General features: G+C 45.0%; 1 protein-coding gene, 1 long non-coding RNA gene and 1 pseudogene across 2 annotated transcripts; 1 reads left to right on the top strand and 2 right to left on the bottom strand.

The window, feature by feature from the left end:
- Nucleotides 1–4,715: 4,715 nt before the first annotated feature.
- On the top strand, nt 4,716–6,361 carry LOC123175038 (AP2/ERF and B3 domain-containing protein Os05g0549800-like). Its single transcript, XM_044590139.1, has one exon. It carries the CDS (start codon nt 4,878–4,880, stop codon nt 6,114–6,116), a length of 1,239 nt encoding a protein of 412 aa, XP_044446074.1. The 5' UTR covers nt 4,716–4,877; the 3' UTR covers nt 6,117–6,361.
- Nucleotides 6,362–11,240: 4,879 nt separating this feature from the next.
- LOC123175014 (profilin-4-like) lies at nt 11,241–14,293 on the bottom strand (annotated as a pseudogene).
- A 478-nt stretch (nt 14,294–14,771) lies between these two features.
- On the bottom strand, nt 14,772–18,938 carry LOC123175027 (uncharacterized). The gene is made up of 2 exons (XR_006487557.1): nt 18,397–18,938; nt 14,772–17,536 (listed from the first exon to the last, which is right to left on the bottom strand). It is a non-coding gene; the product is annotated as an uncharacterized lncRNA (long non-coding RNA).
- Between the last annotated feature and the right edge of the window lie 8,764 nt (nt 18,939–27,702).

The following is a 27,702-nucleotide window of genomic DNA, read 5'->3' as shown; positions in this document are numbered from 1 at the left end:
AGTATGTCTTATTGACCAAAAGTAAGGATAAACAAAAGAAGCTAGAATGAATGGCCAAATGCCCAACAAACCTAATTGGACGACCAAAAATGTTGAATGCGTGAGAGGGCTAGAAAGTTGTTCGATTCTACTGTCCTAAATTCTCTGACTGCAGTAGTTTCTTGATATATATGTTTAATAAATACTTCATATTTAAAATTTGTGCACAAATCATTACGAAGGATAAATTTGCCTCAACTCATAAAATAAAATAAATCTGGGTCCACCCCACATATCCTTCGCCGTGTTCCTGAAGCAATATGTTTGTGTTGACCATGTATTGTATTATACGGTACTCCCTCCGTCCCAAAATATAAGAACATTTTTGACACTAGCTAGTGTCAAAAATGTTCTTATATTTTAGGACGGAGGGAGTAGTAAACTACAAAGAGATTAGCTGATACCCATTGCCAACTTCCAATTCTCCTTGGACCAGAATTAAATGAGTATGCACTGCAGTCCCACTCGCTGTCCATCCATGCAAGAAAGTCTCCGGTCTGGGTTAATTAGCTAGACCCTGGATCGACGCGTGCTATTTTTCTTATGCTTTTGTAATTTCTGCACATAATATAATTCAACGATATTTCTTGCAAACTGGATATAGTATATCACATACTCTACATCCACTTGATCAATTCCACGAGCCTTGAGGTGGACTTTGCAATGACAAGTCTTGCACCAAGTCGTTGTCTGTGGCAATTACTCTACTGTCTGCTCCCCACACCAGCTTGCAAACATGGTCACTTAATGGCAGCGCAAGCAGGCACGGATACGTAGCAACCAGCCTGACCATGCATGCAGCTAGATGATTTATTTTCTTTCTCGTATTTTTTTGTAGTATAGTATATCGGCCATAGATCTTGAGACTATGAGCTGATTAAACTCTGTGGGCTCATCTATACTATCCAGCTACATAGGTTGTACGTACCTATCGACTTTGTTGTACTAGTAATTTAAGAGTCAACTAGTTCCAAACTATATAAATAGACACACGTATATAAAATGGTCTGTTGAAATGGTCCGACGATTGCCTGCTAAAATCCAACGCTAGTTGCCGACTTGATCCCAAATATCATCGAGACCTTTTACAGTACATCAGGTGAATATGGGCCATCCATTTTTTTGCTTGGACGGCCCAGATGAGGCAATACTACAACAGAATTTTGGTAGTATATTTCGTGGCCAGGGGCATTTTTGGTATTATCACTGTTCATCGAAACCGCAGGGTTGGACAGAGCAGAAATTTCACCGATTCATTCAACATTCCCTTCCCCGCACCGCGCCGCACCTTCTCCAACGCTGGTCATTTCGCGACCCTCGCCTTCGACAACGGCTATCGCGGACGGCACTAGAAGGAGATGACGAAGTCGAGCCATCACTGTCCGGTGTCGCCGCCATACGCGCTGCCTATCTGTATGCGAGGGTTTTGACTCCCGCCGTCGGCCGGATCAGCCCATACTGCGCCGTCGCCCTCTCCTGTCCTAGCCGGCTGTTGTCCTTGGCGGATGGCCATGCCGTTTAGTGCTCCGTTCGTACCTGCGGGACGTTGAGCGGGTCGCCGAGGGAGATGAAAGGCAAGCCATCGCTCCGGCCGCATGGCAGAGGAGCGGCAGGACCGGTCTGCCCTTCACCTACTAAGATGGCATCTACCTCCTCTAGACGTACATGTACTTCACCAAGTCTGAGACCGAGTCCGTGGACGCCCGACGTCGTCCACCTTCAAAGTAACACGACTATAAAATTGGTTTCATGGGGACAGACTTGCAATGGACTGAAATCTCCAGGTCGTGAATGCTACTGCTGCTGGAGCGTTAAAGATCTAGGGGCGTTGACCCAAGGCTGTGCGACGGAGCGGCCGGCCCTGTGTGCGACTGAGGAGACGGCCTGCCAGTCAGGCGGCTGGGGCGGCTGCGTACAGCGAGGAATTATAGACGAACTGGGATGAGATGGGATCGAACTGTGATTAATTACATTATTTTCTTGTAAGGTGTGATTAATTACATTATTAAGCATTACAGTTAGCATTAAGAATGGATAAATCTGTGACTATAAAAAGATAAATCTATCCTAGTAGTCAATTACCAAAATGTCCTACTGCAAAAAAAACTGGGATTAATACTGACCATTGGATCAGTCATATACTACCCATTATTTTTGGTAGTATGATGTACCGTAAAAACTCTCATATCATATTGTTGCAATGTAGTTGATTTACTATACATCATACGTGCAATAGAATTGGCCGTTGACCTGCTTCTTTATTGTTTGGTCACTGATCATTATGGTCTCCTAGCTACTTGTATTGTTTTGTGTTTTTATTGATGAAGAAATTCCATGTGTACACCGTGAATGGTCAAGTAAAACCAAACATATGGTTACCTTGTAAGTGTTGTTTCATATTTTTTGTGATGAAGAAGTTCCACGCACGTATGGTGAATAGTCAATAAAAGATCAAAAATACCGAATAGCAATCGACAAATCGATCGACCGATGCGGACATGCATACCCATCGATCTAGAACTCCGAGAAAATTCTACACCACCATCGGCGTCATGGTTTACTATGAGAGACCGGCACACAACAATGTATTGCCTGTTGCATAAGCGCCACAACAGAAATGGGTCAGCAGCTAGCTCAGCTCCCACACATTTGTTCTTCCACTTGCAGGCGTTACCAGAAGGAGGAGGAGATGCGTTACTTTTTTTTAAAAAAAGGAGGACGACCCCCGGTCTCGGCATCTGGATGATGCATACGGCCATTTTATTAATTATTGACACAAGACCTTACAGAGTCATACAACAATAAGCCTAAAGCCACCAAACTAAGCAACATCTGTCGCTATCCCTATCCAGTCGATGTAGGGGCGCTGAAAGTCTTGGTCTAAAACCAAACAGACCTCGCAGCCAAACCTAACATCTAAGACTTGAGGTCCCAACCAGAACGCCTGCCGGGTATGGGGACCCATCAGTCTGGCGTGCTTCTCAACCAGGACGCCTGCCGGGTATGAGGCCGCCGCAGCCACCTGCCACCAATCCATCTTCAGAGCTGTACTGCTGCATCAACCTCGCCCGGTCTAACTGCCGCCGACGCCACCACGACGCCAGGCAGCGTCACCCTCCTGCGCGAGTCCTTCTCCGCTCATCAGGTGCCGAGTCTCCACTGCGCCACGCCGCCGAGATCCGCCGTCATCAATGGAGCAGAGGAAACACCGCTCCTCCTCTTGTCCCCTCCAACCAGCACTTGCTCCAAAACGATGCCCCCATGAGGGAGAACGATACCGAAGGCACCGTCATCGTCTGATCCGGTATACCAGATCTAGGGTTTTCCTCGGAACTTCCCGATCAGGTTGATGTGACCTACAACGACGATGCCTCCAGAAGGGAACGACGTCTGAGACGCCGCCATCGTCCGCCAAGACCGCAGTCAGGCGCGATTTTCACCGGAAGCCACGTCTTCCCGACCTCGTGGCTGGCTGGAACCGAGCGGAACCTCGCCACGAAGACGTATATCGCCGTCGGTACTCCGGCGGAGATCCGGCATCTCCTCACCGGTCCCTCCACGCGCCGCCGGTCCGCGGAAGGCCTCCCCGCGACGGATCCAAACGGGGCGTTGGATCCGCAGTGACCGCCATCACGATCACGACCAGGACAGCCCACCCCGCCGGATGGGGCGCTGCCACCGTCGCCGTCCATGCAGGGCCGCCGCTCCGCTGGCGATGGTGCTCCGGCCCCCGCCGCACAGCCCGGATTCGCCGTCCTAGCCGCCGCCGTTGGATCGCATGAGAGGAGCCACCCCCGCCGCCTCAGATGGGATCCGCCGCATCCACCCGCCCAGAAACCTTCGGCACCGGGCCCGCCGCCACCGCGGCCCACGCCGGCGGCAGCGGCGGCAAGAAGGTGCTGGCGGCGCTAGGGCTTCGGGGCCCCTGGCGCCGCCTGGGGGGAGGCGACGCGAGTGGAAGCAGGAGATGCGTTACTTGGCAGGCCACTACTTTTCTTCCTCCCAAACAAAGTTAAAACTAGAAGGCAACAAAAGGGAATGCAAGAATGGCACTTTGAATTTCTCACGCAACCACACCATACCATACTGCGTGCGTAGCTTGGCCAACCAGTGTGTTCATCATCATCATCGTCTTTAATCTTTTTATTTTTCATTTCCATTAACACCGCCATAAAATATCTACTAGTTGACCCACACCAACACAAGCGCCCATGAGGCCTATATAAATATCTAATATTTAAATTGGAACCCTAAGTCCAAAACATAAAACTAAAACACAAATACTAATATCAAGTACTCCCTCTGTGAGAATATAAAATCGTTTAGATAACTAAAGTACTATGCAAATACTCCCGCCGTTTCTAAATATAAGTCTTTTTAGAGATTTCAATATGGATTACATACGGAGCAAAATGAGTGAATCTATACTCTAAAGTATGTCTATATACACCCGTATATAGTTCATATTGAAATCTCTAAAATGACTTATATTTAGGAACAAAGGGAGTACCAAACAACACTAGCATGTATAAATAAAAAGAAACAATAGTATATCTATCATCTACTACACACATATGAAAGACAAAAACAAAACCTTAAGCCCATGTGCGGAAATAGTATATGAAACAATAGAATATAGTGTGGTTGATGTATGCACTAGCAAGCTTAGCCACACTCACACTCACCTCCACCTCCTCTCATCCTCTATATAACACACACACACACTTGCCTCTGCTCCTCCTCTACCAACTGCCTCCATTTCCACACAACCTTTAGCTAATTAAGCTACTTCTGTCCCTCCTAGCTAAGCATCTTCTTAATCTCTCGGTGGTGATCGGATGGACAGCGCGAGGAGCTGCCTCGTGGACGACGTGAGCAGCGGCGCGTCCACGGGCAAGAAGGCCTCTCCGGCGCCGGCCGTGCCGGCGACCAAGCCGCTGCAGCGCGTCGGCAGCGGGGCCAGCGCGGTCATGGACGCGCCGGAGCCCGGCGCGGAGGCGGACTCCGGCCGCGTCGGCAGGCTGCCGTCCTCCAAATACAAGGGCGTGGTGCCGCAGCCCAACGGGCGGTGGGGCGCGCAGATCTACGAACGCCACCAGCGCGTCTGGCTCGGCACGTTCACGGGGGAGGCCGAGGCTGCGCGCGCCTACGACGCGGCGGCGCAGCGCTTCCGCGGCCGCGATGCCGTTACCAACTTCCGCCCGCTCGCCGAGTCCGACCCCGGCGACGCGGCCGAGCTCCGCTTCCTCGCCGCCCGCTCCAAGGCCGAGGTCGTGGACATGCTGCGCAAGCACATCTACCCCGCCGAGCTCGCGCAGCACAAGCGCGCCTTCCTCGCCTCCGCGGCGTCGTCCCCAACGTCGTCGTCGTCAACTCCCGCCTCGTCGGCTCCTTCAGCCGCGGCGGGTCGCGAGCACCTGTTCGACAAGACGGTCACGCCCAGCGACGTGGGGAAGCTGAACCGGCTGGTGATCCCGAAGCAGCACGCCGAGAAGCACTTCCCGCTGCAGCTCCCTTCTGCGAGCGCCGCCGTGCCAGGCGAGTGCAAGGGCGTGCTGCTCAACTTCGATGACGCGGTCGGAAAGATGTGGAGGTTCCGGTACTCGTACTGGAACAGCAGCCAGACCTACGTGCTCACAAAGGGGTGGAGCCGCTTCGTCAAGGAGAAGGGCCTGCACGCCGGTGACGTGGTCGGGTTCTACCGCTCCGCCTCCGGCAACAACCAGCTCTTCATCGACTGTAAGCTCCGGTCCAAGACCACCACGACGACGACGACGACGACCTCCCTTAACGCGGCGGCCGCCCCGTCGCCGGCACCGGTGACGAGGACCGTGCGACTCTTCGGTGTCGACCTTCTCACGGCACCGGCGCCCGAGCAGGAGGAGTACGGCATGGCCAAGACAAACAAGAGATCCATGGACGCCAGCGTAGCGGCGCCCACTCCGGCGCACGCGGTCTGGAAGAAGCGGTGCGTAGACTTCGCGCTGACCTACAGACATGCCACCACCTCACAGTGCCCGAGGCCAAGAGATCAACTAAAAGGAGTACAAGCAGCAGGGTGTGCATTTGCTCTATAGACTTGTCACCACTCGCCACGCAGTGCCCGGGGTCAAAAGATCAGCTGGAATCAGCAGTGCAAATACTCTTGACCGACTCACATAGTCACGTTCACGTACTAGTAGTGTAGTATATCTAGCGGGATTTTTTTTTTTGAAATACTTCCGATGTGTTCATCAAACTTTATGTATGAAGAACATCAGAAGTAATAGAAATTGCATCTAGTCTCATAGATCACCTAGCGATGAGTACAAATATTGCAGCAAGTCTAAGGTGCACCGCCGTCATCTCTCTACTCATCGGAGCTGGGCAAACCTTCTGGTAGGAGACAGTCGTGAGGTCATCGTCCTAAGGCCCCAAAGGACCAACACACCGGTTCAACAACGGTCACTGACGAAGAGAAACGTAAATCGAAATGATCCAACGTGTAGACACGTGAACACATATGAATGAAAGTCGAATCCAAGTTGATCCACTGCAGACAAACAATGATAAAATCCAACGAGATCCGCCGAGGATGGAAGCAGGTCTTGCCTCAGCGAGCATCATGCGTCGCTACTGTTAGGCCACCCAAGTAGTAGCCCCGGAAGTGTGCATCCATTTCTTTCTTCTTTGCTTCTTTGTTCATTAGTTCTTTAGTTTGTTTTGCTTTATTTATTTATTTTAACCATCATAAATAAATATATTCCAAAATATAGTATGAAATATCGCCACACATTAGAAAAACATATTAACTCATTGGAAACAGTGTGCAAGTAATTTTAAAAAATGCTCTTACTCTTCAAAACAATATCGTGACATTTTATAAGTGTTCATGTGTTTCAATAAAATGGTTGTGAAATTTTAAAAAGTACTAATGCAATGTAAAAATATCCATGTAATTTAGAAAAAAGGTACCATAATAAAGATCGTTATGAGATCTAAACAAAATGTTCATGCGTTACAAAATATATTCATGAAATTTGAAAAAGATGTTTATACCATGTTAAAAATTGTGTGACTTAAAAAAATGTTTCTTACCGTCCAACCAAATCTTCAACATGTATTTGAGCTAAACATCGATTCAAAAGCAATTAAACATGTATTCGAAAGAATGTTCAAACATATATTTCAAAAAGGGTTCAACATGGATCAAAAAAATGTTCCACGTGCATACAAAAAATGGCCAACATGTATCAAAAAAATAAAATTCCACGTGCATATGAAAATGATCAACATGTATTTGAAAAAATATTTATCACAATTTTCAATGTTGAAGGTGTATCCGAAAAATGTTTCACATGTATTAAAAATTCGCAACCTGTATTAAAAAAATGTTCAACGTTTATTTAAAAAATGTTTAACATGTATTCAACAAAATTTTCGAATATATATTTGAAAAAAATCAATGTGTGTCATAAAAATGTACAACGGTATATGAAAAATGTAAAAGGTATATTAAAAAGAGTGGACATATAATTGTAAAAAAGAAACAGAAAAAAGAAGAAGAAGAAAGAGGAAACCTAAAAAAATAAAAAATAAAAACTTAAGAAAAATCGGCGAAAACGTAAAGAAAAACACGGAAAGATAAAAAATAAAAAATAGGTGGAACCATCCTAACAGCACACTAGCCAAAATTGGTGGAAAGTTCCACGAACCGGTGTTTGGAATATCCCCACGAACCACTTCACCGGGCCAGCCCAATCAGACGATGAAATAGATTGTGCCAGAGGCGAGGCAGAGTTATGTCTTGTTGCACAACTTGTGTCATCCTAAGCATGGAATAGGATTTTCTAGCTTTTCCCAAGGACGCAGTCGTGCAGGCAACTAGTTCTAGGCCCATCACATTCATTGGACACAATGTAGCATGTGAGTGTGAAACTGCACTGAAAGATGATGTGATTGGAACAGATGGGAATTATGAAGCAATCGCGAGGGAGATTATTGCTATAAAGCTTGAGTTTGCAGTATGCAATTTTAGTCATGAAGATAGGAAGAGTAATTATGAGGAGAACGGACGTTTGGCTCTCGGCCTCCATGGAGGCCTTTATTTGAAAAAAAAATCAAAAATCAAACTTCTCGGTTCCAAAAAAATCTGAAAAAAATTGTGGAACTAAACAAGGATGTTATGCGTATTTGTGTAAATTTTCAGTAGGAAAAACGTTGAAATGCGATATGTACAAAAAAAGGCAAATTCATGATCAGGGAGGATGAATAGTATCATCTATACCAATATAAAAAGATTCAAAAGGGCAGATCCAATTAATCTCAGCCATCAAACCATGTCAATCCAACGACCTAGATTGCTCCAATGGCGAGCTCTCAACATGTTGAGCGTGCAGTTGATAGCATACGAAATATCAACGTCTATATTAATCTTATAATTAACACTTAATTGATATCCTACCTAATATCAAGGTGCAGTTAATTTTTTCCCTAATATCAACGTGCATTGCACGTGCTCATTTACTAGTGTGTTAAAAAACCCCAGATTTGTCTTTTTTACACAACCTTCATTTCAATGTATTTTGCCATGAAAATTTGCACACATGTGTGTTATGCCTTCATGTATATCTGTGTTTTTTTAGATTTTTTTGAAATGTAGAAAATATGAAATTTGTTTTTTTTTTCAAAACCGAGCTCAATGGAGCTTGGCCTCCAAAAACAATATTCATAATTTAGCTAAGTTTGCTTTATCGTTAGATGTAGGCGGCCATCTCTGGCTTGGCGTCCTTCATGATATTTCAACGATGCCTTTGAAAATTGTTGTTGAATAAAATGACGCGAGGCACTCTGTTGACAAAAAGGAAACAACATGTGTTTTAAGACGTACGTCGTTACGTTTTTTTCTCTTGTCCGGTATGTAGTAAGATTTCTTCCATTTTGGCTTTAATGTTGTGATAATCGTTGCTTAAATGTTGTCTCGAATAAAAGTCATCTGGCGCCAATATTGTCTTGATAGCACTTGGTCTGGTGTTGCCAAAGAGCTCGTGGTTTTTTTATCTTCGCCAATCTTATTGGAAGACGGGTTGGTGCTTGTTGTCATACTGGTATGGCTTTGTGGCATAGTCGGCGACAATGTCATCTTATTCAGCATACCTTTTGTTCTACCCTTTGCAAGTATGGTAATCGTGTTTTGTCTAGCGATACTGGCACGACAGTTCATCTAGATAGGGTCGGTCCCCCCCCCCCCCCCCCCCCCCCCCCCCCACGCTTTGCAGTATTGCCAATCTCTGCTCTACACCTTGGTCTACTATTGCGGTGAATTCAACAAGGTTTGCTTCTCGACAGATCTTTGATGGTACTTTCTCCAAGTTGTCCATGATTCTGTGTGAGTTATTCCCATTGTATTTCTGTATCCAATGTTCTTTTTATGTACTCCTTCCACAAACTAATATAAGAGCATTTAGATCACTATTTTAGTGATCTAAACGCTCTTATATTTCTTTATAGAGAAAGTAATAAATAGCATATGCCAGATTTGATTATGAAAAACCTTTTGTTTGCGGGTGATTATGAAAAAGTTGTGCCCGTGTGGTTCAAGGACATATACTTGCCGCGTGTAAAAGTCAAGGAAGTGGACCGACTAGCTGAGTTTGACCACCAGAGATAAAACGGGAGAGCGTACTGCATGGGTGGTCCATAGACAAACCGGAGGGAAATCGCCATGGCGATTGCAACTTGGCATCTTTTAATTACCACGTACCCCTGGAGTATGACCACGGCGATCTCGGAAAACCAAGCCGGAGACTGAGCTTCTGAGGCTGGTTGTAATGGAGAGTATCATAATAAACTAGTATCATGCATATGATCATGATAATAGTGTATGATACTACCTCCCTAATGCATATAGTATCATATATTAGTATCATGTGTACTTTATTTATTGTAATGCATGACACATAGTAGCATAATATTTATTATGATACGGTATCATGATATAATACTCAACTCTCTCTTTCTTCATTTAATTCTATGACACCTCATCAAAATTGTCCAGTTGGCATGCATGATACTAGCTATGATATTCTCACTACGACCAGCCTGAGGCCAACTCCAGCGCGCGGCCCCATCCTGTCTGGTGCGTCCATTTGGGGTAAAACGGACAAACCAAACGGCCCAGCGCGCAGACGCAAACGGACTTTTGTCTGTTTATGTCCGCTTTCGACCCATCCCCGGTCCAAGTTTGGGCCGCTTTTGAGGTGAAACGAACGGCGCGCGGACCGGCGGGACACGCGCGCTTGTCCTCCCCTGGCCCGCCCGTAGGTGGCACAAAGCACCAGCCCGGCGCCACATTTCGCGCCATTTCTCCCCAAACCATCCCACGTCCCGCCCACCACCCTCTCCCGCCCATGGCCGATGCCCCGCCGAATTCCGGCAACCAGGGCGTCGACCCGCCCGCAAAGGTGAAGAAGAAGGCGGCCAAGGGTCCCAAGAAGCCGCAGTCGGAACTCACGCCGGCGGAGTTCGCAAAGATGGACGCGGAATCGGTGAAGAGGAGGAACCAGAGGGCGGTCGTCAAGGGCAAGAATGTCGCAGCCAAGTTCGCCGCCAAGCGCGCTGCGTTGGAGGCCGCGCGACCGCGATGCTAGCTGTGTTACTGGCGAGGGCGTGTAGACGGGTTGTGTTGACGGCGTGAAATAGGGCCGCTGGCATGAACTTTCAAATATTTGCGTTAGAAAAATGAGGCGGACAGGATGCGGCCAAAGGATACGGCCGGGCGTTGGGCACACGGCCACCGCATCCCACAAAAGGCCCGGACACGACCTCATTGCCTGCCTTAAACGGACAGAATCCGGGCAAAATGAACGTCCGTTTGAGATCATGCGCTGAAGTTGGCCTGAGCAAAGTTATGACGCCAGTTCACGGGACAATCTGTCGGTGGTTGGCCCCGCGCCTCCGCCTCTGCTCTGCTGTACACCATGACCTACCCTTGAGTATCTGACCGCCATGCCAGTACATGCATATTGTGAGAAGAACTAGGGGTTGGAGCGCCACCTTGTGGCGCCTCCTGAGAGGAAGCTAGACGGTGCCAGATTGGCAGCCGCCCATTCCAATTTCTTCTTTCTATCTTTGGTAACACATGCATGGACATGGCATTTAAGTAAGAAGTTGCACTATAAATTTCAAAAGAGCTAAATAAATGACATTAAAATACAAGAAGATTAGGGCATCTGAAACACAAAACATTGGAAGGCATGTATAGAATCAGACAGAGGGAGAGAGGCCACACATACTCATGAAGTAATGAATTCAGCATTCAACTGTGACATGAAGTGCTACACCAAAACAATAAGAACACAACGACTAAAAATTTAAAGGGGCTTCAAACCGAATGCTCAAATTGTAATATCACCAAGAAATGCCACTCAGTCCATGGAGATCCTTGGCTGCCAGTTCTTGACATGCCCTGCGAAGCAACAAGAGGAAGACACTCTTCAGCATGTCTCCTAAGAATAGAGACGGAGGATACATGCAGCAAGAAGTGCACGAGAATAGAGACGGGGAGCTTGTCGCCAAGTTTAGTCGCCAAGCTTAGTCACCAAATTTGTATTATCCATTATCCATTTTAATAGACAACAAAACCAGTAGTCAAATTCCTATGGGCAGAGATCAAGCCATAAGAATTTAAGACAAACATATAAGAACTAAAGTATATGGGACGTCCTTCAAAATTTTAGTCAACCTTTCATACAAACCCAAGCAAATCTAATAAAGCTCCTGAATTGGAGATGGTGAAAAAATGATGGAAGAGGAGGTGTCGTTGCTTACCTCACTGCTGGTGCCAAGGATCTGGAGCTCGGGGAAGAGGGGGCCGCTAAGGCATGACACCATCGACCCAACACCGGTGGCGTGCTCGCAGCCGCTTCGTGCTTGCTAAATGAAGTGTATTCTGATTGAAACATGAGAACCATGGCAACAGTAATCCCGTTAACATGGTAAATTACTCATATTGCATACCAACTATGTAAAACCATCAATTCTAGATGTTATAATACCATACTAATTACTGAAGATTATAAAACCTTCTATGGTCAAATGTTGGACTTACGGTCGATTTATTTCTACTTCTAAAATCCAATGGTATCATTTTTGCAATGAAGCGAATCAAAATTGCTAATTCTGTAAAGAATCCCCACGATCACAAGAAATTTACTGCATCGTATTATTTCCTCGAACATACTTAGCTTGCTAGCACGGAGATCTAGTAGTTCTATTTGAGTCATTTCAGCATCCTCTCAATTTTTCCCGCTCTTTCTTCTAATAAATTATCAAAGTCAGAACCGTCATTGAGAAAAACCTATACATCAGAATTTTTCAGTATCACACCAACAAGGCATCATGCAAGATAACAAAAATCCGTTCAGTTCTATCATGTGCATTCAGAAAATATGTATTGCTTGGTAATATAAAAGAGGTTCTGGACACATACTCCTTGGCTTCTTCTAAGCATCAGCAGAAGCATGTTTGTTTGTAATTGACATATGAGGAAGAAAGAAGGCCATTCAGAAAGGATACTGCCTACTTCGACTTAACGAAGTTTTAGCGCTATTTCTCCAGCCCATGCTGCTTCATTGGCAAGGGTTCTTTGAATTAGTCTCCTAAAAAATAAATCGGATGCAAAGCAACAAGAGAAACGGGAACAATCAAAGATCGTTACACATCTGTGGCCTTTTGGTGTTCTTGTTTATTATACTTTGAAAGTCAAAGTGAAGGAAGCATCCATTATTAAAGATCAAACTTTTGAGGAAACTAAGCTTATAAGAATATAATCTATCATTTGCAACATTGTAGTGGTACTTGAAATTAAAATGCACGAAGACATGGAAATTTCTCTTTGGCCTTTACTATTACGAAGAAGATAACTGTACCAAGATGGCTCCATATAAAATTCTACATGATGTGTGAAGAAAGCTTAAGATATTAGCAAAAAAATACCATTGGTGACTCATGCTGCCTATCCAAAATCTGCTAGTTTCATCTTCCCTGTTTCCGGTGAGCAAAATATATTCCGGCTTAATGTCCCTGTGGATGACGCCCATTTAGTGGCAGTACTTCACCACTGACATGAAATCCTTGATCACAAATGTAGCTTGCAACTATGAGAAGGTAACATACCTGGCCATCTCGTCCAGCAAGCGGCCGCCGTTGCAGAGCTCCATGATGAGGTAGAACTTGTCGATGTCCTCGAAGACGGCCTTGAGCGTGATGTCGCTAGTGGCGGCGGGTTACATGGGAGAGGAAGCGAGAGAGAGGGAGGTCGCGTGCGTTGGCTGCCTTCATGGCGACTTTGTACCACCAAGGAATAATCCAGTTGGTGCCAAAGTAGGTGGTTCATCGAAGTCATTTATTACTGCAGTAAGTTCTTCAGGTTTGACCTGTTGAATGTAGAAACACACTGATCATAAGTCATAAGACTGATGCAATATAATCTTTCGAAAAAAAACAAGAATGATGTGTAACATAAAAGAGCAAAAGTTTTCCAACTGAACATACAAACTAATGGAGTCGCAAAAAAGAATATCGAGCAGTGGATCTTCCTTCCCCATTCATTCACTAAAAATTATGTAGCCACAGTTTAATATAGTTTGAAATAGTAACAACACAAACAAACTTTATGCTCCCTGCAATCTGATGATCCAAGCCATGTCTCTATAGGAATTACTTGTAGCATTAAAACAATACTTCTAAATTTTGGAAAAAAAAATTGGGCTAGCTGGAAAATCAACTTTCATCTGTACGGCCACATAGATATCACCCTGCAATGTGCTTCCATTAGTAAGTTACAGATGCTTATAACAAAATTCTCAACACAAGTAACCACATATGTACTTGAAATCTAGGCGCTCCCCCACCCCTCCAACCAGCAGCGTTCCTGTAGAACCAACGAACTACACGGGTACGTTGTTCATCCTAGATTACGGTTACATCAAGCAAGTAAAAACTGAATTCACCAACTCATCAAGCTCGCAGCCACCCGGACAAGCGAGATCTCAGTCAAGTCAAACATAGATTGACCAGGTAAACTAAGTAAAACAGAACAAGGAGTATCAATGGGAGCAGTAGATGTAGATAATTTAACGAAGAAGGAGGACCTCGGGGAAGGACTCGGACTGTGCCCAGGCAGCGCCGTCGTGGCCGAGGATGGGGCGGCGGTGAGGCGCCGGTCGTCGATGTCGCAGAGCAGCGGCTCGTCAACGTACGTCTGCCATGACATCCTTCTCACTTGCTTGCCGGTTTTTTTCTCTCCCGAGATTTTGCCATCCCCTTCCTCCTCCTCCTCTGCAACAATCATGGAAGCCGGGTGGAATAAGAAGATGAGATGGTTTGGGGGAGAAGCGGATCTGGGGAGAACGCTTTCTCCAGTGGACGGCGTCGGAGTAGGCTGCGGTGGCGACGCAACCCTAGGAGAAGAGGAAAGGAGAGGTTGCGTGCGGAGAGAAAAAGAGGAGTCGGACTCCATTGCTCGAGGCGGCTGCGGCTCTCTTCTGGACGAAGCAAGGAAAAAGTCATCGAAAGTTTACCCTGGGGAGGTGTTAATTGAGCGACAGTAAATTGCGACGTGGCATAGGCGAGCAGTCACCCCTTGGCGGTCCCAGGTGGGATAGCGCCCCTTTCACTTTCTTGTTTGGGCCATGCCTGGCACATGTTCATGCAATGGTTTTTTGCAACACAAAAACTGACACCGAGCAAAATGAATCTTAAAAAATAGCTATGCAAATTATAACTGCTCCAAGAGAGCAAGCAATCTGTGGTTTATCCATGGATTCAGATAAAACAAGATTACAACAGCTGAGCTGTGTCCTTTCATAACTAATTTGAGCAGATATTTCACAGGGTAAAACGAAGATGAATAATCTGAAAGCTAGCACAATTTACCCTGGCCAAGTATGCAGGGCACGGCAACCCCTAAACTCGCTGGCCTCAGCCAGGCCTTGCGCGAAACCGCTGCTTCGCTCCACCTCCACCCCGAGTAGACACTGCAGCCAGCAAGCGTGGCTCCTCCACCGCCGCAAGCGCCCACCCTTCTCTCCAAGGCCACCACCCCCTGCTTCTTCCTCACACTCTAGGGCATGAGTTGGAGCTCCTCTCCCACATCAATATACACCCTGAATAATCTGCACCTAACAACATAATACTCCATAGCAATGCACATAATCTATGTGTAAATCATCAAGTTTACAGCATCATCGTGAACCCACCTAGTTTTCAGCACTGCCCAAACAGTCATCACAATTCTTGCAAGCATAATGATGGGCAAAGACTGAAAGGAATCCAAGCAGACAAACAATCCCGCGACAATTAGCTGCAGCAATGATCACAACCAAACATCTCCCCATTATTGTGGAACATGTTTGATCTAGAGTTACTAAACTGAATCATTTAGCTATCTTTTGAATGTGGTACTCGAATTCATCCTTTTGAAGGAAAGTTCAAAGGAATTGTCTAATACATTATTTTTGTTGATTTATTAAGTACTGCCAAAAGCATACCACTTGTATCTATCCTTATCTTAACAAGGATACGAATTAAATCATATTCATTTCAGTTAAAATATGTGGTGATAACACGGTTCCAGAAATATTACAGTAACTGATGCATACTGGTCACTGCATTTGTTTCCAGCAATGCTGGTTCCAAATAATTTAGAATGGCCTAAATTTTGAAATAATTAGGATGACCCTAAAATTACAAAAAATCTAATATATAGGGTATAAAGAAGGGAACATATTTTCAAGTGAGATATGAAGTGTCTGAATAGTGAATTGTCATGGTGCTCGACTTCTGTAGTATAACATAGTTGAAAAGAGGTGTAAATGCATACATTGAACTAATTCAGTGTGCAATAGGGAATCTGACTAAAAGTTGTTTTCATCTACGGCCACTACAAAACAGCAATGGTTAGGAGCTGGACAGTTAAAAAGAAATGCAAATCCATAGGCTGGCAATGATATCTTTTAAAGGTTTCCATAAAAAACAATGACATAGTACCTCACTGGTTTTAATTATTTGGTTCGACTATCTCACTTACTATTTCCACCCATTTGTATGCTGGTAACGATATCTTTTAAAGGTTTCCATACAAAAACATGAACATAGTACATCACTGGTTTTAATTATTTGGTTTGACTTTCTGAGTTACTTTTTCCACCCATTTGTATCGTCTTGCAGAAGTCGTTTGATGAGCTTATAGAGAATCAGTGCATCCCTTATTTTCTGACATAGAAAATGCAGGTTATGTTATGATTATCTTCAGGTTTTCTAATATTTTTTCATATATTCCAACTGAAACCATGATGCTAGTATTCTTTCATGATCCTCCAAATTTGGCAGGACGCAAAAACAGCGAAGTTATAACCAACACTAATGAAACAACGCCACGACATGAAAGAGATATGCAAAAAACTAAAATACTATGTGCTGAAATCCAAATGAACAGAAATCTATACCTCTGAGAATACTTCATGTACTTGTCCCAGTCTAGCGACTCGTCCTTCTCCAGTTTCTTCAGAACACCGCTCGCCTTCCGTTGAGGTAATGTCTTCGTTTTCCGTTGAGGTAAAGCTTATGAAATGTCAGATGGTCTAGTTCAGATGATATTGACAAACTACGACACGTTGATTCCGTATAAGAATTATGAACCAAATCGCAGTACCAAACTCTCACCTAGATTCGAGATCATTAGATGCGACAAATCACAATAACGGAAATTTATAACACAACATCAGCAAAATTTTGTAGCAACAAAGCCTACACCTGTATATCATGAAAATAGAAGCAAATCACCTCAGGCCATCTTCTTATAGGTACGTGCAGACCCATCACTCCTCCCTGTATTCTTCTCGATTTTATAGCAGACCCTGCTCACCAATAGAGGCCACACCTTTGATTTCATTATCTTATCAAATTATTGCAAATGACTAACGATCTATAGCAGATATAGAACCATTATATTAATCAAGCTATGTCCCTCAAGATCACCGGCGAGGAACGGCGACAACAAGGTCTTCAAGGATGCCTAAATATATTAACACTGCAACAGTTCAGTTTCTGTAAGTGGAACAATGAAAAAGTTACTGTGTAAGCCTAATTAATCTAGTCACAATATGTAACCAGAAGTCATTATCTGCACAAAACAGGGAGGAACACTTTCTTCGGGTCCAATTTTGACAAATTGGTTCCTAGTAATTACGGCATGCCACCAATTTAACTGAAGTAATACCAAGCACGTATGTGCTCTGAATATCATAAGTGCCAGTAAAATAGTAACTAACTACATATACCAAAGTGTACAATGCTCCAGGTTTGCTAGGGAGACGGGCACAAGGGACAGATGACGTGCACCTAAAACATGTTGGAGTTTGCTTCAGTCTCCCTCTCAAGGGCCTACACAGACACATATTCAGCAAACGTCTATGTCTCCTCCATGTCAAGCTTTCCGCCTATATTTGACAAGCACCTAAAAAGGTGGAATTGCCATGAGACTTAAATCATAAGTTCTAGGCAAAGAAAAGAGAACTATGAATAAGCCAGTGTTGTCAAATTCAGTTTGATAGCACACATAACCTTTAAAGTCATCAGGGAATAAGTATCAGAATATGGCTACCTTCGAGAAACTGGAAACAAAGAATTATACACTTGAATATGACAATAGAACAAAACTTCAGTTAGAGATAATAAAGCCCAAAAAAGCACACCTTTCGACATACCATTTCATACACCATCGTTAAAATTTCCCTTTAAGAAATCCAATGCCTTCAAAAGGAGTCATCATATACATACATGATAGATAGTACATTAAACTATGGTACCAATCAAGTATGAACTACAAGCAGATCTCTACAAAAAATGATCAAAGAATCGTCAAAAAACAACCTCTGAATATAGGCAACAAGAAAAGAAATCTCACTTGTATATTCACAAATTTAGGGTTTCAACACATGCACCATGGCAACCTTTGTTAAAAATAGGAAAAAAATGCTCATAACTATGTATTAATCATAGTTTAGAGTATGTAAGTTTTGCTGGACAGTTATCTATATGGCTCCATTGAGCAATCACTAATTTTTATCCCCAACATGAATCCCTAGAAACAGGCTATAGATACTTCTTGCTGGAACAAAAATGAATCAAAGGACTGCTCTATGTTTATGAAGCAAAGTTGCATGTATGTGTGCGCACAACATAACAAAAGTCTGAAATCTCCCAAAACAGCAGCGTGTATCACCCAAAACAAAGTTGATAGTTTCACAACCAACAAGATAACTCAAAACCAGTCTAGAGCAGTAGCAGCAGCAGGAAGAGGGGCAGAGGCACGACCTTGTGTGGGGAATAGTCGAGGTGAAGATCAGGACGGTGTCCTCATCAAGCTCATCGGCTTGCGCTTGGGTCCCAGTCGCCCTCCTCGTCGATGGAGACAGGAGGCTGCTGCATCAAATCTGAGAGAGACAGAAATAGAGGCGAGGGCCAGAGCTCGACCGGAGTAGAGAGGAGGAGGAGGGGGATGAACTCACCGGTGCAGAGAAGGCATGGCCCAACTCACGGCGTGCACCTCATGGCCATCGGCATGGAAGGACCATCCATGAGGCAGATCTTCGCGTGTAGGGGGGTGGCGGGGAAGGCGACTTGGACGAGCCACCGGAGGCCGCTGGAGCCTCACCGCCGACGAAGGGGACGCCATGCCTGAAACCCTAGCCCCGCTGAGGGTCAGGAGTGAGAGCGGAAGGCCTATCGCGATGGATTTGGGTGGGTGCCACCCGTCGCCGGGACTTGCCGGAATCGGGCCGGTGTGGGTGGTGGCGGCGGCGAGGGGTCGCAGGAGGCGAGAGAGGAGACGAGAAAAGGCTTGCGTGTGAGAGATGAAAAAGAGAAGAATCGATGGGTCATCGTGTTTTTAACTTTTTCCCTTCTACACAGTAAAATCGACGTGGCATGAGCGAGGAGGCGCCCTTGATGCGCACGTTAATGCTTCTCGATGAGCTAGCGATTCCTCACCGTGCATACGCCCGAGCTCCCATGCACGTGATGGATCCACGACCCGGTCGTGCATTGCATGTGGCGCATGCGTATGTATGTGCTCTAATCTTAGAGCGTCTATAGTTGGACTTGGCAAATCCGGACCCCCAAACGCCCGCGGGCGCGCCCAGACGGGTCCGCGGATAGTGACCAGGCACATCTTAAATCGTGTCGTCTACATCCGTGTCTCTCACATCCAAACCCCTCTATCCATACTATAGTATGCAACGTCGATCAAACTACGTAGATTAGCTCCGAACATAGAAATTGCACAATAGTTCTCCAAAAGATCCACCAAAGTTCACACAAACGACGGACAACTATATACTACATCTAAACTTTGAAATTAAAATCAACTTCACCACTTTCGGGACGACCCTTTCCCCTTCTGGTCGCTGACGTAGCTTATCCGCCGTCCGCTGGTGGAGGATCGTACGATTCATCGGAGGAGGAGCCGTCGTCGCCAGAGTAGGAGGAGTCGACGATGACGAGGCCCTTGAGGCGCTTGACGTCCTAGTCTTGCTGGCGCCTGAGCTTGGCCAGCTGAGCCGCCTCGTTCGCCTTCACCACCGCCTCCCGCTTGGACTGCTCGATGGCAAGACGAAGAGCCTAGGCGTTCCTCCGGCGGAGCCGCCGAGCGTCCGTCTCCACCATCGTAAGCGACCGGCGGCAGACCCACGCGAGGAGCCGCTGGTCCTCGCCGGAATCCGCCGGTAACTCACGTCGGCGGCGGACAGAGCTCTCCACAGCCTCCCTTTCCCTTGCCCGCAGCCTCTCATGGCAGGCGGCCGCGCCTCCTACTCCGGCGTGCGCGTCCGGTGTTACAGTTGTGTCGAATATTATTGTACAAGTTAGGTTATAGTTGGACTTGGAGTCGTACTTTGTGTAGACAGGGTAGGAGTTGTGTCCTAATAGGACACTTGTATCCTAAGCCTCTCATATATAGCGGGGGTAGACACATGATGTAACCTATGCCAACATAATAGCACCGGAACGCAGGGGAAGCTGGCGGCATGTGCCGGTGTCCAGGGCGACTGGATGCGGTATTGTAGCGATGTCATGAGAAGGAGCGCCCATAGTCAAGCCCCGGGGATGTAGTCATATCGGTGAACCCCGTTAACAAATCTCGGTGCCTTGCTCGTGTGATTGCTTGGTCCTTGATAGATCGACGGTGACCTCGGATTTATTCTAACAAGTGGTATTATGAGTAAGGTTACGAGGAGGATGCGGATAGTTGATCTAAAGGAAGAAAACGGAAGATTTTGTCAGGTTCATTGTGCGGGAATCAACCACGAAGAAGTTGCGTCGGTTTTAGGAGCCGAGGAGAGCAGCATCAGTGGCGGTTAGCAAGATGGATCGGTGACAAGGATTTTTTTCATGGAAGCAATCGGAAGCTAGCAGATGCATGGAGCCGTGGAGTCTTCTGCAAGCAACAGCAGATCGAAATCGGTCCTAGCGTACGGCGGTTGTGCAAAGCTGCTAGGGTTGCGTGGCACACGCACGTACAGGAGGCGAGGGACCGGATCATCCATCGATGCTGGAGCGCGGCGTGCAGGCCGGCGCGGGGAGGCTAGCAGCTTGAAGGGCGTGTGGCCCAAGGGGCCGCAGGAAAGTAGGCTGCAGGAAGCCAAGGCCCAAGGCGTGGTGGCAATCAGCGACTACTGTTGTTGTTGGTGCGCTAGGACTACAGGAGGTTGCCAAGGCATTGCATGAGCTTGAAGTCACGTGATTTGTTACAGAAAAAAAGGTGCAAGCCCCAAGGCGCACCAGTTTCCAGGAGCATTGAGGTGGATTAAAAGGAGGAATTGATCCATATGTGCTAAGGGTACACAGAAGGTTGCAGGAATATTGTGCACTGCCTAAGCTTGATTAGGGTTTACTCGACATCTGAGAATAAGGTGCTCCATGGAGAATCGATGGTAAATTGGTTTATTGGACGCAAAAGTTTTTCAGAACTCTGGGCGAGGTTAGAAGTAATTGGGGAGCTGTCAAAGCGGTGGGCACAAGTTTGAAGGGGGCTTGGAGCGTGCAGAGGCATGCTGGCGACGTGCGTATAAGGCTTGTAGGAGTCTGGAGCACGTCGTGGCAAGGATCATGCATACATAGGGCGTCAAGCAATGCACGTAGATGTGCGGGGCGGACACGACGCAGGGTGGAACATGGCTTCAGTCGGATAATTTCGGTTGGATCGGACTGGATTGTCTGATGGACTGACGTGGATGTTGGTCAAAGCAGAAGATGGCGGTGATTTCAGCGACGATGACATATGAGCGTGATGCTGATGGTGGCCAGCTTCTGGGGCGTGGAAACACGTGGTGCAGGCCTGAGGGCTTGTGCGGCTTCGACAGACTATGGCGCGGGGTTGATTCAAGACGGTGCACATGAGAGCTTGGAGTCGACAGGGCGCGGGAGGGTGGCACGTACAACCACCATGGAGTCATGTTGAAGGTGGAGCTGGAGTCTGATGGACGACTTCACTCTGTGCTGATGGAGGGGCTACGGCGTAAATGCATGGAGAGTCGAAGCCTATTTCAGCGGGACAGCGAGAGACACGTGGATCGGACTGGGGCCCAATGGTTCGATGGAGACGTGATACTCGGCATCGGTCGGTGATGATCGATGGTTCTCTGCAGTGGGGGTTGAGGCATTGTGGGCAAGCTACCCGGGAGACTCGACCAGGACAGCAGAGGCTCGACGCAGTGATAGCGGCGAGGCGTGCGGTAAGCACGGGACACAGCGACAGACCAAGGCACCGGTGGTCAGATATGTTGTTAGACAAAGTGTGCAAGGGGTGCTGATGTAGTGTTGACAAGTACCAGATTCAAGTTGGTGACTGGGTCTATCGGTGCCGGTTGATGGACAGGAGTTGACCATGGAGAATCAGAGAAAGTGGCGGAAAGTATAGACTTGTCAGAACAGAGAGAGTACATGGCCGTATATTCTGTGATGTTTGGTGCACATGGCAAAGTGCGGATGACAAATACAGAAGGAGGCGGAGTGCTATAGCTGTGGGACATGTCAGAGACTATCCGAGAAAAGGGTGAGACAATTGTGAATTTGACTCAGGGTGACACAGGGCAACGGTGAAATTCCTTCAAGTTTCAGACAGACGGTCAAGAAAGAGCGGCGACGTTGAGTTCAGGTAATCTTATATGTGGCGTCCAATATGTGAGTTGTTCACTTTCACGCAGACAGTAGTCGGTGTGTGATGGCGTTGAACGGATTCTTCGAAAGTTGGAAGCATGAATAGAGTAATGAGGAACTTAATTTTGCTCGATTGTTGACTGTGAGGAAGACGAGAAGGGACTACAGTTGCAGGTGGAGTCACGTGGAGTCTGGAGTAGCAGCGGTGCTCATGACGTATCTCAAGTCCAATGTACATAGAGGTTTGACGCACAGACGAATTCAAGGTGGTGAAGAATATTCGCCAAGGTGGAGTTTGTTAGAGTTGTGTCGAATATTATCGGAATCGATAATCCCCGAACGCACCGCGTTTTCGTCATTCGGTCCGAGAGCGTCCATCGCCGTCAGATCGCCAGCACGAATCTTGGCACCGTGTTTCTGCCACGTAGGACAGCGCCGCGCGTTCGGGCTAACCGACGCTCGCCCCGAACGCCTCCACCATCGTCAACTGCTCCTCCGTTGCCAGTATCCCCTTCATTCACTCGCCTGCCGTTGCTCAACCACCCGCACTTACTCACTCCATCCCGTCGTCTCTGCATCGCAAATCCCCTCCACTCCCCAATCTAGCGCCGTCCGCCGCGGCGACTGATATGTCTCCAACGTATCTATAATTTTTGATTGTTCCATGCTATTATATTATCCATCTTGGATGTTTTATGGGCTTTACTATGCACTTTTATATTACTTTTGGGACTAACCTATTGACCCAGAGCCCAGTGCCAGTTTCTGTTTTTTCCCTTGTTTCAGTGTTTCGTAGAAAAGGAATATCAAACGGAGTCCAAACGGAATGAAACCTTCGGGAAAGTTATTTTTGAAACGGAAGCAATCCAGGGGACTTGGAGTGCACGACAGGGAATCAACGAGGAAGGCACGAGGCAGGGGGGCGCGCCCTCCACCCTCGTGGGCCCCTCGTGGCTCCCCTGACGTATTTCTTCCTCCTATGTATACCAATATACCCTAAAACCTTCGGGGAACAGAATAGATCGGGAGTTCCGCCGCCTCAAGCCTCTGTAGCCACCAAAAACCAATCGGGACCCTGTTCCGGCACCCTGCCGGAGGGGGGAACCTTCACCGGTGGCCATCTACATCATCCCGGCGCTCTCCATGACGAGGAGGGAGTAGTTCACCCTCGGGGCTGAGGGTATGTACCAGTAGCTATGTGTTTGATCTCTCTCTCTCTCTCTCTCTCTCTCTCTCTCTCTCGTGTTCTTGAGGTGATACGATCTTGATGTATCGCGAGCTTTGGTATTATAGTTGGATTTTATGATTTTTCTCCCCTCTACTCTCTTGTAATGTATTGAGTTTTCCCTTTGAAGTTATCTTATCGGATTGAGTCTTTAATGATTTGAGAACACTTGATGTATGTCTTGCGTGGGATAACCGTGGTGACAATGGGTTATTCTATTGATTCACTTGATGTATGTTTTGGTGATCAACTTGCGGGTTCCACCCATGAACCTATGCATAGGGGTTGGCACACGTTTTCGTCTTGACTCTCCGGTAGAAACTTTGGGGGCACTCTTTGAGGTTCTATGTGTTGGTTGAATAGATGAATCTAAGATTGTGTGATGCATATCGTATAATCATACCCACGGATACTTGAGGTGACATTGGAGTATCTAGGTGACATTAGGGTTTTGGTTGATGTGTGTCTTAAGGTGTTATTTTACTACGAACTCTAGGGCTGTTTGTGACACATATAGGAATAGCCCAATGGATTGATTGGAAAGAATAACTTTGAGGTGGTTTCGTACCCTACCATAATCTCTTCGTTTGTTCTCCGCTATTAGTGACTTTGGAGTGACTCTTTGTTGCATGTTGAGGGATAGTTATATGATCCAATTATGTTATTATTGTTGAGAGAACTTGCACTAGTGAAAGTATGAACCCTAGGCCTTGTTTCCTAGCATTGCAATACCATTTGTCTCACTTTTATCATTAGTTACCTTGCTGTTTTTATATTTTTCAGATTACAAAAACCTATATCTACCATCCAGATTGCACTTTTATCACCATCTCTTCGCCGAACTAGTGCACCTATACAATTTACCATTGTATTGGGTGTGTTGGGGACACAAGAGACTCTTTGTTATTTGGTTGCAGGGTTGCTTGAGAGAGACCATCTTCATCCTACACCTCCCACGGATTGATAAACCTTAGGTCATCCACTTGCGGGAAATTTGCTACTGTCCTACAAACCTCTACAGTTGGAGGCCCAACAACGTCTACAAGAAGAAGGTTGTGTAGTAGACATCAAGCAGTTTCTGGCGCCGTTGCCGGGGAGGTGAGTGCTTTAAGGTATATCTTTAGATCTTGCAATCGAATCTTTTAGTTTCTTGTTTTATCACTAGTTTAGTTTATAAAAGAAAACTACAAAAAAATGGAATTGAGTTTAGCTTATACGCTTCATCTTTTTAATATCTTTCGTCAGTATGATGGGAAGGAAAATTGTGCCAAAGTATTAGAAGAAGAATGCATTAAAATGTTTGGCACTAAATCTTTGAATGATGAGCATGATTGCAATGTTGTTAGTATGAACTCCTTGAATATCCATAGTACTAATGATGATTGCACTAGTCATGATGAAAATTTCTCTTATAAGCATGTCGATTTTTGTGGAGTGTATTGGGTTTGCAAGTACACACCAAATAGGGAAGATAGATATTGCAAGAGGCATAAGCATTTAGAAACTAAATGGTTGCAAGAAAGGCTAAATGTTAGTGCTGAAAATTTAGAATTTCTTAGCCATACTTGTGAACTTTGCAATGAACATGGTCATTTAAATATCCAATGCAAATTGTTTCATGATCGAATCGGGTCCAAAATTTGTGATGACTTGATTTCCCTTGCACATTATAATGAACTTAGTTTGCTTTTCGGTTATAAAGAAATGAAACGTCAAACTAAGATTATTCCAGAATATAACCTCGAGAAATTCCTCGATATTGATCTGGAAGAAATTTATATGTATTGTGCGGTGAATTGCATTGAAAATCTTTATATTGCCAATTACATAAAGACAAGAAAACAAATACAAGATGAAGAGAATACTAATGAAAGGGAAGAGGCTTCCCAATATCCTCCTATTATTTCTTATGATGAATCAGGTAACGAGGAGGAGCTTTCTATTCAACCAATCTCATCAATAACAAGCTCCAAAAAGAGGGATAAACCCGCACATGATGTGAAGAAGAAAAAGAAAAAACGGAGAAGCAAAGGTAAAAAGGTATCCCTCCCAATTGATGTTGCTCCTACTACTCATTGTGATGATGATAATTGCTATACTATTGGTGCTATCCATACTATTAATGATGAGAGTGATTATGCTTATGATATGAAAAGGCCCAAGCTTGGGGATGTTATGTTTGAAGAAGATGATGTTTTTGAGAATATATTTGCTGCAATTAATGTTTGTCCCAAGCTTGGGGATGCTACGTTTAATGAAGATGATATTTTTAGCCTCCCAAGTTTTGATATGCAAAGTTGTTATGATGATAGCATGCCTTCTACCTATGATGATTATATTGATGAAAGTGGGTTTGGAAGAGTGTCAACTTTAGGAAGTAATGATCACACTATTTTGGAGGATGTTGAATCTTATAATATTTATGAAAGTGGATTTGGAGAGGTCATGACTTTATTTAGTGATGAGTCCACTATCTTGGAGGAGGTTTCAACTGATTATGATGAGAACAAAGTTGCTACTTATGATGATTATTGTGATGAAACTTATGCTATAAAAAGTAGTGATGATTATATTTATAAAATTTTTCATGATTATGATTACCCTTTTTCTGAAGATTACACTTTTAATGTGGAAACAATTTATACTATTCAAGTCTCTTATGATACTCCCACTATTCCGAATGAGACGAATTTTGCTTATGTGGAGAGTAGTAAAATTTTTATGCAAGTAGATCATGAAAAGAATGCTTTAGGTGCTGGTTATATTGTTGAATTCATTCATGATGCTTCTGAAAATTATTATGAGGGTGGAATGTATGCTTGTAGGAATTACAATAATATCAAGTTTCCTCTCTATGTGCTTAAAATCTTGAAGTTATGCTTGTTTTACCTTCCTATGCAAGTTGATTCTTGTTCCCATAAGTTGTTTGCTCACAAAATCCCTATGTATAGGAAGTGGGTTAGACTTAAATGTGCTAGTCATGTTCTTCATGTTGCTCTCTTTATGTTTCAATTCTTATATTTTATGTGAGCATCATTGAAATCGTCATGCCTAGCTAGGGGCGTTAAACGTTAGTGCTTGTTGGGAGGCAACCCAATTTTATTTTAGTTTCTTGCTTTTCGGTTCTGTTTAGTAATAAATAATCCATCTAGCTTCTGTTTAGATGTGGTTTTATTTTTTAATTAGTGTTTGTGCCAAGTAGAACCTTTGGGAAGACTTAGGTGAAGTCCTTATGATCATGCTGTAAAAAACAGAAACTTTAGCGCTCACGAGATTAGCTTCAACTTTTTACTGGAGAGTGCTATTTAGTTGATTCTTTTTGCAGATGATTACTAGACAAATTCCTCAGGTCCACCAATTTAGTTTAGAATTTTTGAAGTTCCAGAAGTTTGCGTTAGTTACAGATTACTACAGACTGTTCTGTTTTTGACAGATTCTGTTTTTCGTGTGTTGTTTGCTTATTTTGATGAGTCTATGGCTAGTAACATAGTTTATAAACCATAGAGAAGTTGGAATACAGTAGGTTTAACACCAATATAAATAAAGAATGAGTTCATTACAGTACCTTGAAGTGGTGTTTTGTTTTCTTTCGCTAACGGAGCTCACGAGTTTTCTGTTAAGTTTTGTGTTGTGAAGTTTTCAAGTTTTGGGTAAAGATTCGATGGACTATGGAAAAGGAGTGGCAAGAGCCTAAGCTTTGGGATGCCCAAGGCACCGCAAGGTAATATTCAAGGATAACCAAGAGCCTAAGCTTGGGGATGCCCCGGAAGGCATCCCCTCTTTCGTCTTCATTTATCGGTAACTTTACTTGGAGCTATATTTTTATTCACCACATGATATGTGTTGTGCTTGGAGCGTCATTTTATTTTCTTTAGCTTTGCTTGCTGTTTGAATAAAATACTAAGATCTGAAATTATTAAATGGGAGAGTCTTCACATAGTTGTATAATTATTCGACTACTCATTGATCTTCATGTCACGACCGGTTTTTCAATAAAATTATTTATTGAGAGACCAATCCCTTTTACGGACCAGTAAAGAAGAATTCCTTCTCACTGGTAGACAATATCTTGGTCATAGAAGAAAAATACCAGGAGTACTGAATATAATACAAGGTTGAGCGGAGACTTCTCAACAATTTATTACATGAACGCTGATGAAACATAACGGCGGATAGGGTGGCATAACTACTAACTCACGATAACAACGATGGTGGAAATATCACCGCGAAGTGGGTGATAT

Source organism: Triticum aestivum, chromosome 1D, assembly GCF_018294505.1.
Source record: "Triticum aestivum cultivar Chinese Spring chromosome 1D, IWGSC CS RefSeq v2.1, whole genome shotgun sequence".
NCBI lineage: Eukaryota > Viridiplantae > Streptophyta > Magnoliopsida > Poales > Poaceae > Triticum > Triticum aestivum.
This window is presented reverse-complemented; position numbering and strand designations above follow the sequence as displayed.